General features: G+C 38.5%; 3 protein-coding genes across 4 annotated transcripts; all 3 read right to left on the bottom strand.

Annotated features, from left to right (window-relative positions):
• Positions 1–1691: 1691 nt before the first annotated feature.
• LOC147818973 (C-C chemokine receptor type 8-like) lies at positions 1692–5194 on the bottom strand. Its single transcript, XM_087174739.1, has one exon. It carries the CDS (start codon positions 4773–4775, stop codon positions 3786–3788), a length of 990 nt encoding a protein of 329 aa, XP_087030865.1. The 5' UTR covers positions 4776–5194; the 3' UTR covers positions 1692–3785.
• Positions 5195–5314: 120 nt separating this feature from the next.
• On the bottom strand, positions 5315–7354 carry LOC111657024 (chemokine XC receptor 1-like). The gene is made up of 2 exons (XM_023408990.2): positions 7216–7354; positions 5315–7059 (listed from the first exon to the last, which is right to left on the bottom strand). Exons 1-2 carry the CDS (start codon positions 7232–7234, stop codon positions 6017–6019), a joined length of 1062 nt encoding a protein of 353 aa, XP_023264758.2. The 5' UTR covers positions 7235–7354; the 3' UTR covers positions 5315–6016.
• A 63-nt stretch (positions 7355–7417) lies between these two features.
• Positions 7418–10934, bottom strand: LOC111657020 (chemokine XC receptor 1-like). 2 transcript variants are annotated; one of them, XM_023408986.2, is made up of 2 exons: positions 10864–10934; positions 7418–9905 (listed from the first exon to the last, which is right to left on the bottom strand). In XM_023408986.2, exon 2 carries the CDS (start codon positions 9899–9901, stop codon positions 8852–8854), a length of 1050 nt encoding a protein of 349 aa, XP_023264754.1. In that variant the 5' UTR covers positions 9902–9905; positions 10864–10934; the 3' UTR covers positions 7418–8851. The 2 variants fall into 2 exon arrangements, with proteins under 2 accessions (XP_023264754.1, XP_087030864.1); XM_087174738.1 differs by having other exon boundaries at positions 10860–10900.
• Positions 10935–11066: the final 132 nt, after the last annotated feature.

The raw sequence follows: 11066 nt of genomic DNA, 5'->3' as shown, positions 1-11066 counted from the left end.
ATTTAAGTCCATCAAATGTTCATTTTTTAAGAATGGATCCTAAAACATGTCACCCTCCTGGATGTGTGATTGAGCAAAACAAAGATGTGTGTGTGTGCGCGCATTAATGTGTATAGTAAGTGTGTGTTAAGCAGTGGATCTAATCCTTTTTTAAAACATTTTATTCCCGTGACAAATTCGATCAGGATGATGTGCATTAGTGAAATGTCATACATGCCAGTGTATGACATACAAGGATTAAGTCATCTATATTTGTTCACTACAGCAGTTGTTTGTAATGATAAGGCTGACAGACTTAATCGATTTGCCTGCATTTCCCTGACAGTCCAGATTAACAAGCAATAAGACACACACATTTACACATTTGCAAGGCATCAATTAAATTCACATATGGTTGGAGTAATTATCGTTTTAGATAACTGGAATTGAAGGAGAGATATCAATGTGAAAGAGGATGGTGAGTTGCCCTGGAGAAAAGAAGAGCAGGGAGTGAATGTTGGGGCCAGGGAGGGCTAGTAGCAGAGACTACATAAGAAAACAACAACAGCTGTTTAGCTTGTGGCTAAAAACAGGATTGAACAACAACATCATTTGCTAAGAAAATGATCTGGGAAAAGAGATTGTACTGACTCGAAGAAATGGGATGCCTTAGATTGTCTTTTCTGCTGAGGCTCTGTAAACTGGATTTTTTCTCTCTATGGTCTTTGATGTTATTAATTCATACAATAAACTTACTGCATTTTGTTTTCCAGGCATACTGAAAACCCAGAATCAAAAGCAGATGTTTCCCTTCAGTTGATGCTCCACAACACAAAGAAATTACGGGATCTCACAGAGGTTTGACCACTTCCCTATGTGAGAGAGCTGATACCTCTTAAGCTATGCTGTGCAATGAGGACCCTTATGCAGGATTGTGGCATTAACCACATCTCAAACATGCAATGCATGTTTGAATCTTTTCTGGGATTTTGTGTTTAGTGTCCACATGAAGACACATTACAAGACTAAATAAGGGTCCTTGCTATTGCTGACTTGTACACACAATGTTATAGCTACAGCACCTTCTCTCTTTTTTTTTGCCGCTATTGCACAAACACACTGATAATATTCGGCACAAAACACTTTTCCCAGTGCCTGCCAGAGAATGTGTGAGCACACCCGTGACTGCTCTGCCCTTGACTTGTATCCATTCATCCAAGCATGCTGGATGGTTTAGTTAATTAAGCTTAATCTACCCCCAGAGACAGATATGAGTGCTGTTACAGTGGCCCACTGAGCTGTCCCTGTACACTCTTCCCTGGACCCCCCATGGAGCCATCAGGGCCGCACTATTCAACCATGTTCAAGTCTATCGACAGGGCTCTGGAGAAACACATTACATGTAATAGAGTTCACAGATTTTGGACCAGAGAAAATGGGAAATGGTTCTTGCAATATTTTAATTACTGAAATAATGCAGCATAGTGTTGGAATTTCTGGCGTACAAGAAAAGCATCCAAAAGTACTTCAGTGTTGAGTTAGACATATTTGAATCATACTTGGCTGATTTTAATCATAAACACACAGGCTGTTCTGTTATATTTTATTGATCCTGCAGCTGAGAGCCAATTTGTTTATTCAGTGTCACAGACAAGGTCAACCTAACATATTGCCAAGGCTGATATGTAAAAGAAAGAAGAGGAAGAAATAAATTATCAAGATTCAGAATTGCTTTATTTGCAGTTACAGTGGGTCCATGTGGGAACATTGCCTGGCTAATTGGTGCTTGCACATATGAAGATAGAGACTAAACAGATGTGGACAGAAATATAACATCTGATGTGCAGGTAATAATGTTTGACATACAGCTTGTAAGCGGAAAAAATTTCCGGAGAATAGAGCTATTTCGCTTTATGAAAGGCCTAATCTGAAATTTTTGCCTAAAATTTAAGATATATTCACACAAATCACTGAATGGTTTTAGTTTCAGATGAACAATAAGAAATTTGTTTGCAATTCATGATTCAAAATCATAGCATGAAACATTTATAATAAGTATGTCTAACATGTTTGTGTATAAAATAAAACCTCAATCATTTTGGGGTTTTAAATAATTTTGACTTGGATTACAGATTGTGCCTTTAAAATATTTCATTTTTATTACATGCGTGACAAAAAAAGGGCAGAGCTGTCTTTCTTACAATACACTTTCAATTTTCATTTTTCAAGTTAAATTGTCACTATTGTAAAGGCCTACCATGGCCTTTAGTGCACATTACATCAAAGCTATTACATCAGAAATTATAATATTGACATCAAAGCACAAGAGTAAAATAAACATTAAGCAATATAACCATAAATCACATAATTTCATTATTAGGATTGTTTTAAAATTGACATGAAGTGACATATTTGTTGCCATCTTGTGGGTTGATTTGTTAAGTACAGTTAAATCATAATAACAATGTGTTGATCGAGTAGAGTTGAGAATTTCAACTGAGAACATACTGTAAATTTGTTTTCATACAAATGGAGCTATGCTGATGGTTTTCTTCATCATTTGAAACAGTGTTAATTAACATTTTCCTAAATACCTAATTTCTCTTCTTCTTTCTTACAAACCTATTATCTACTGCAATAACCATTAAATATCACCTTTGCTAATTCCTGTTTTTCACAATGTGTCTGTTGGAACATGAGAAACCTGGTTATTCCTGGTTATCCTTACATAAAATCTAGGTTTTCTGATCATCTGATTTCACACCATGTTCTGTAGCCTTCTAATTCAATACTCCAGGTAGCATATCCAGGTTTCTGAAACCAGGACAACATGTGCAACAGAAACATTAGTGCGCATGTAAACACACTAGTTTACGTAGACTTCAAGCTTTTTTAAGACCCCCTCTTCTCCTTTTAAAATGATTCAGTTGCAATATTGAAAGTCAGCCAATGACAGTGTTTTCAGCAAACACATCATCTAGGTTAGCCAGTCAGCTAATCTATAACAAACTTCCATTAAACGACGGTTTAGAGACAGTAAATCTATCTAGGAGAGAGAGTACCTATAATAACTTGAACGAGCCCGTGGGTCGTTTGTGCAGCCGGTTATCATGAACAGTTACGTTTTGTGTTCAGGCGACATCTAGCGGCCGTGTTAATTAAGACAAGAGCAAAGGGAAAACTGCAGTGACGTTATATATGCAACAATAAAGTCCGTGTTAAGAGATGGATGAGTCAACAAAACTGAAGAATATGAGTTTAAATTGTTTCTATTATCCATGACCATTCGACGTTGTTATTAATGTAACCATGACAACAAATATCGCCTCTAATGTTGAGAAAGTAGCTATTTTATCCAAAATCACGATCTTGTCTTTACTTCTTTTTGTGCCTAAACCTAACCAAGCCACGACCGTTATCATAGCAACCATGGCGACAAAAGTTGGTATGCGCTGTAGGTACATTCCCTTATTTCCCGTTTAATATAACCATGACAACCAATTGTTGCGGTATGCTTGTCGCCGTAGAGTCGCTCTTATGGGTTTTATCAGAAGGTGGGAAAAAAACGACCTATATGTTTTTTCGGGTTGGAGGACTTGTTGAAGAAATTCAAGTGTAAAATCTGGTACAGATATGATTGCAAAATGCCATGTGCGAAGAGAAAGCTTGACAGCCAGGGCTAAGCAAATGGACATGATTGAGGTTTGTGAGTAATTACACCCTATAAAATGCAGTTATGATTAAGTATGGTTTATTAAAATTGCCACATTGTGAAATGTATGTAGAGAAATAGAAATGGTTGTTGCTCACACAGAGGTGTCATTTAGAGGCATGAAGTCCTGACCCCTATCTCTTCTTTGGGGTGAAGTGTCACATGCATACATGCAGAGATACCTCCTAAACCGCTGTCCATATATATGGAATAGGTTCAGACAGCAGTGAAAATAAGGCAGTGTGATAATGATGTACACCAGATAGCGTGGTATCAATGAAACTGGGTTTCCCGAATGCACCAACAAATGCAGGTACTCTATAATGAGTGCGATATTGTATGGTGCCAAACAAAGGAATAAACCAACAGTAATCCCTAGAATGAATCTTGAAGCCTGGTGTTGTCTGTTTATCTTACACTGTTTGGTAGCTCTATAGGCATAGCAGAATGTAATGATAATGAAGGGTATTAGAAAGAAAAGGCCAGAATGCACAGAGATGTAAAAGATCAACACAGAATGTGAGTGAGGATAATATGAACAACTTATATGATCAGATCCGCTATCTTCTACCACAAAATTCATTGAAAACCTGATGCTTACAGCAGCACATATCAGCCATATCATAATACTAGCCACGAGCAGGAACTTTTTGGAGGCTTGTGCAGACAGACATGAAGCATGGTCCACAGCAACATAATGATACAACGTCATGACAGTGATGATCACCACGCAGCTGTGCTGCCCCAGAAAAGTAGCCCCTCCAGTGATTCCACAGGCCAAGTTCCCAAAGACCCAGCCATGGAGTAGATTGTAGGCCCAAAAAGGCAGAGTCACAGGGAAGCAAAGGGCAGAAACTGTGAGTTGCAGAAGCAAGATGTCAGGTGTGGTCTTCCAGCATCGTTCCCTCAGAAGGACCCCCAGGAGAAAACTGTTTCCAGGCATGCTGATGCAGAAGAAGGGGATGTAACACACAGCGCAGAAGAGAGTCATGTGCATCTCAGCCTGTTCCTCTGCCAAGCTGTCGTCACTTAACGTGTAGTAGTCATAGTGGACACTGTCATTGTAGTCATTGCTAAAGTCCATTTTTCCTTGTTGGTGACTTGTGATAAAATGACAATAGATCTGATGAAGAAATTATTCATTATTGCACAACTTTTAACCAGTTGTCAAAGAATTGGGCACACCTCTACTGCAACAGTCCAATAATAAACCCCACCATCATGAGGATTATGAGTTATGTTGTGTTCTTGTTGTGTTCTTGTTTAGAGAGGTGTTGATTCAAGTATATTGTCATTTTGGAAGCTGTAACTGCTGTGATATTATTGAATTGTATTGATTGATTTATATCATGGAGGGTAGACTAAATAACAGCTTCGTATATAGCAATGCAGTTCAGCTCCACCACAAACTACACCCTCCATTTAGATCATACAGTTGAATTAGATTAGATTAGATTAGATTAACTTTATTAATCCCACAACTGGGAAATTCATTTACCACAGCAGAAAATAAACATCTATAGAATCAACACTTCTCTAAAACAGTTTCAACAAAACCTGAACATTATATCATGCTGTATAAACTAGCTGTTGTATAAAACATTTATTGAATTCAGATGATATTAACTGAAACTTGAAATATTGAATTAACAAGTGAAAAAGGTTCAGATCAGCAAATAAAATACATGCCAGTGTATTCCTTTTCGGCTTGGATGACAATGTCCCTCCTTAATGTTTGTCAATGAAGGTTAAATACATGCACACATACAAGGTTTGTCTATTTAGCATATTCAATTTAATCTCATAATTCTCAAGACAAGCATGAACATGAATAAAAATGCAGTAGAATACTTCAAAGAGATAAAATGCCAAATAACCTTTACCTTTAGTGTGCACTCAGTGTCACTCCAGGAAGTGGCTCAGTAGCTGTATAATCTATGTCTAAGAAATGTTATACCACAAGACAGTTTCACTTATGTTCTCAGACATGGCCCTGAGAAAAGTACTTGCCCAGCAGAACTTACAACCAGCCCATAATGACAATGTCACAACATTTACTTGTAAAAAACAGAAGTGAAAACAGCTAAACTGGATTCCAACTAAATTTTATTTAGATATATTACAGTAAAAGCAGAGCAATGTCATTCACAAAGGCTGGGAAAGTACAAAAGTGAAAATATTTCCCACACATTATCATACATAATGACATGATATTTTTGTAATGACAAATCTTTTATAAATTAAATAGATACAAACTTATTACATTGATACAAACTAAGTTCCACTAAAGCATTTGGACCAATGTTTCATTTTAAAAGCGAATGTCTATTTGCATTGCATTTCCAATATAACAGCAGAGTTCTGTAACATAGTAGTTGTATTCTGAATAACACAAGTGCTCTGGCCGATAGCTCTCTCCCTGTTCTTCCTGCACTCTTTCTCACAGGGTAAAAGATGCAACAGATGTTTTCGTAGCTTTTGTGAGAGCATGTACAGCAGAGGATTCATACAGCAGTGACAATAAGCGAGTATCTGACAAATATGAAAGACGATGGACAAGCGTTCAATTGCATCGCAGCTTTTGGGTTCATAGAAAAACTTGATGAAAAGCACAAAATTGTAAGGTCCCCAGCAGATGATGAAGGCTGCGACAATACACAATACCACCACTACAGTCCTGTGCCTTTTCCTGTTTGAAGACTTCAGAACTGTCTTGAGGATGGCAGAGTAACAGAAAACAATGATGAGCAATGGGAGGAAGAAAAGCAGTGACACTTGGAGATAATGTCCCACATCGGCATCATTGTGAGAGGGGTGCACACATGTGGTAAAATTATCCCAGTGGGTTTCCGCCTTTACATGAACAGCATCACTCAGGGATGCAGCAATGCTGATGATCCAGGCAGCTGCACTGACACCCTTTGCCCACCTTTGCCTCTTCACAGAGTTGCATGGCCAGTTTTGCAGCACCACTGTTATGAAACGATCCACGGTCAAGGCAGTCAGTAGAATGACACTGCTGTACAAACCAACAAAGTACGCCGCTATCATGAATTTGCAGCAAAGGTCCCCAAAGACCCAGTGGTGCAGGAAATATGTTGCCCAGAATGGAAGTGTGAAGGTGAAGATCAGATCAGAGCAAGCCAGGTTCAGGACAAATATATTAGTCACATTTTTCAGGTTCTCGTAAGCAACAAGAACACATAAGAGGACACTGTTGCCTGCAATGCTGAAGATGAAGACCAAAATGAAGAAAGCACCGCTGATGGTCGCAAAGTCAAATATCTCATCACATAAATATACCACGGCAGCACTGTCGCGCACCCCTGTGTTGTTCATTGCAGAGTTGCTCACCATTGTAGATTTTTCTAGAAAAACATGAGCACAAAACTGAAATTGGCAAAATGTAACTAACACTGAGTAGATTTCTATAACCCCTTCAGTAGTTTGTGATTTCCAAAAAAGTAATTCCTTGTAGAATATCTCAAATATGGAGTGTATTCATTAGGCACCGAGCAACTTACCGTGAGCGTCAGCTGGCATGTCTTGTGTCAAAGTGTCAAGGAAACGTTGTAATAACAGCAGGCTTGCAATTCCTCTTTTTGTTTCACATTAAGTCAGAGATGCTGTTTCAGTATTTCATTCTGAGTAAGAATATTCTCTGAATTCATGCACAGTGGACGTCATGGAACCAGCACTGAGGGTTGTTCGGGTTTCAAAACGGAATTGAATTGTGAGTGATTTTTATTTTATTGCAAAGCGTTAACATAATGTTGATGATGATGACATATGAAAATAAACACTTTAACAAATAAATTACAAATAATCACATATGACTCCAGAAAATGAAGGTGAAAATTTGAAATAGTTTAAGTGATCCAAATGTTTGATATGAACACAGAAATTAAAATGCAAATGTTACGCAAAGGGAATCACATACAGTCACACACAGTTATATTATCTCTAATGCCATGTACAATCAGTTTATCGGCATGCATCTGAAATCACAAGTACAGAGTACAAAGTACAAAGTAGAAAATGACACGTAGCTACAAGAGGAAATTAAAGATGAAAGACTGTACATTACACAGTATATCACAGCTTTACCTCTCTTATTTTTTATAAACACAGCACTTTATTGGGTACAAATTTCTAATACAGATTAGCCCTCTCCCCCAGACACCCAGCACTGCCCTGAAGCATGAGCAAACCAAGCGCCTTGGTTAGGACCCGCATGGCCACCAGAGGGCCTTCCAGAGCTCTTGAAATGCCCTACAAGAGAGCTTGATTTTATATGAATCATAATTATTACAAAAATGCAATATCATGCTAAGAGGCTGGCTAGCTAATACTACTGGTTTAATAATTTCCTGCTGCCTTTAACAGAGCAACACAGCTACACCCAAGTTACAGTACGTGTGCGAATGATTAAGCATTGATATTAGTAAATAGTATTGGCAGCGCTGAAGCATTGATGGCCCCCCCCAAATCAAATTCTGCTGAGGGGCCCCATTAAAAGCTTAGATCAGCCCTGAGTGTCTGGTTAGGTCATTGACGTACATTGAAGTCACTGTCATGTTCATGGAACTAGTTTGAGATGACGTGTGCGCCGTGACATGGCTTGTTATCCAGTTGGAAGAAGCCATGTGAAGAACGGTAGACTGTAGTCATGAAGGGATCCACGTGGTTGGCAACAATAATCAGGTGGGTTGCAGCATTTAAACCATGCTCAGTGGGTATTAAAGGGTCTTGTGTGTGCTAGGAAAAAAAACCCTCCCCACACAATTACACCACCAACAACACCACAAGCAGCAGCAGCCTGGACTGGTGACACAAGGCAGGTTGAGTTCATGGATTCATGCTGTTGACGCCTAATTTGGACCCTACCATCTGCGTGTCTCAGCAGAAATCAAGAGATGTGTTGCGTGTTCAAAGATGCATTGCACTGTGTGGTTATTTGAGTTTATCCTCTTCCTCTCTCCACTCTATGTAAATTCTACCAACAGACACATTGAATAAACAATTATATTCACTAATTTATTTATTTTTTAAAAGTAACCATCCTTATCTAGACCTATATGAACCACACAAGATGCTGTTACAAGCCTGGATTTTTAATTATATGCGTTTGAATGAGGTCTACACCGAGAACTGTATCAACTACATCGAGAACTCTTCCCCACTTGTTAGTGATGTGATTGTCAGTCGGTTTTGTCTCTTGCGGAGGCTGTTTCTGTTGTTGCCCCAGCTCTTCAGCATTTTCTTCAAGTGGTTTTTGAATTTAACCCCGACAAATACATAAAACACAGGGTTGAGGCAGCAGTGTGAAAAGGCAAATATTCGGCTAACATAAAAAGCGTATTCCAGTAGTTTGCGTGTCTCACATTCTGAGGCCACAACTTCTGACTTAGCAGGTTCTCTGTGCCAGAGATACATTGACTGTAAAAATATAACTATATTGTAGGGTACCCATCCCACAAAGAAAACAACCATGAGAGTAAAAATGAGTTTTAAAGTTTTGTTCTTTCTTCTTTGGGCAGTAGGACGCAGCAACTTGCATAAGATCTGAGAGTAGCAAAAAATGAATACCACTGAACTCATGACAAAGAGAATATTTTGCAGGTAGATTCCCCATAAGCTCTCGTAAGAACTCCCATATACACAGTATTTCTGTTCCAGGACGCCGGTGAAGACGAAGGCTGGAACGGCAATCAAGGTACTTGCAGCCCAAATGATCACAGATGCCAGGACACTGTAGCAGCCTGTGGTCGAAACAATATCAGACAGAGGTTTCATGACAGCTATATAACGATGAGCGGTCATCAGGATCAGGAGGATACCACTGCTGTAGAAACCAACAGAGAAGACAAAGGTGACTATTTTGCATGCAGGCTCCCCTAAAGTCCATCCGTACATGTGGTAGTAGGCCCAGAAGGGCAGGCCTGCCGTGAAGAGGAGATCAGATATAGCCAGGTTCAGGATGAAAGTGTTGGTCAGGGATTTGAGGTTCTCATACTTGACCAGGATCACAATGACCAGGATGTTGCCAAACAGACTCAGGATCACCACAATGAAGAAGAAAACTGGAGTGAAAGTTGCTCCAAACTCTGTGGCGCCTGTACTGTCACACGCTTCATTTTCATAGTATTCGTCATAATTGGGCGTAGTAGCAGTAGTATCTCTGAGCATTGAATCTGCAGTTGTAGCCATTTTCCTTCAGAAGTAGGAGAAAATGTAAAAAAAAAAAAAGAAAAAAAAAGGGGTAAATATTACAAAGACTGAGTAGCAGATAAGATGAATGAATTGTCAAAACTGGTTTTACAGCCATATAGCGGCAAAGGAGGAGATCGGGGTGGACGGATGGTTCCTTAGCTTTATGTTAATTATTGTAACCATGATGTCGAAGGTTCTCTCACCTTAATACAGTTTCTATTCTAGTGCAAACCATGGTCTTTTTTTGTGCCAAAAACCAACCATTACATTAACAATAGCTTTGTCACATAATAAAACAGTTTAAAATCAGCTTGATGTGTCAATTGCACAAAAAGCCACTATTTGTAACGAAAGAAAATATGAACCAGCAAAGATTCTAAACAATACTTATATTCTTCATTTTAATAATCTTAAAATATGCCGAGTTCAATATTAAATTGAATAATTTTGATATAATAATATTTATATACGGAGATCTTTGTATGTTATAGCCTACATTGTTCAAAAACAGGGCCTGCCAGGGACTGTGGAGATATACTTTAGAGCCCAGTGAAATAATAAATAATAATAAAGTGTTACAACTTTGAAGAAAAGTTGTGTGTTCATATTGGATGCACAACTTTCTCCAATGCACAATTTAAAAAGTGGTTTTCAGGGCCTTTGAATAATCACTTTCCATAAAAAGTGTTCCATTACAAAATCAACTGTTTTTAAAACCAAAACTATTTGAATGGCTACCTTTGACTGACTGGGCAAAATGAACAAACATGTCTCTAGCTGTTTGGTCACTATATTCACATTGCTAATTTATAGTCGAAAAAAATTGGCAAAACGCATCTGCAAATTATTTATACAGAGTACAAAACAATGTATTACTGCATTAAGTTCAGTATTGTCAAATTCAACCTCCTGAGACCTCCACTACAACAATGAGAAATGTGGATTCATACTGTACCTACACAAAGTCATGCACACACCTGAGTCCCTGATGCAAATAATAGTGAAAACTAGGTGGACGAGGATTTGTTCCCTAGATGTTGACCACAAAGTTGAACAGAAATCTCCCACCTACATTTTGACCTTGCATGTGACAAGAAATGTTCCCCTTAACCATTTATACTTGATTTCGGAGCCATTTAGGCTTTGGAAGTAATCGGAATTT

This window comes from Seriola lalandi, unplaced genomic scaffold (genome assembly GCF_002814215.2).
Source record: "Seriola lalandi dorsalis isolate HSWRI2012SDOR001 ecotype SW California unplaced genomic scaffold, Sedor1 jcf7180002054377, whole genome shotgun sequence".
NCBI lineage: Eukaryota > Metazoa > Chordata > Actinopteri > Carangiformes > Carangidae > Seriola > Seriola lalandi.
This window is presented reverse-complemented; position numbering and strand designations above follow the sequence as displayed.

Coding starts and splice junctions, on each gene's coding strand:
- LOC147818973 (XM_087174739.1), bottom strand. CDS start 4,775: ATGGACTTTAGCAATGACTACAATGACAGTGTCCACTATGACTACTAC.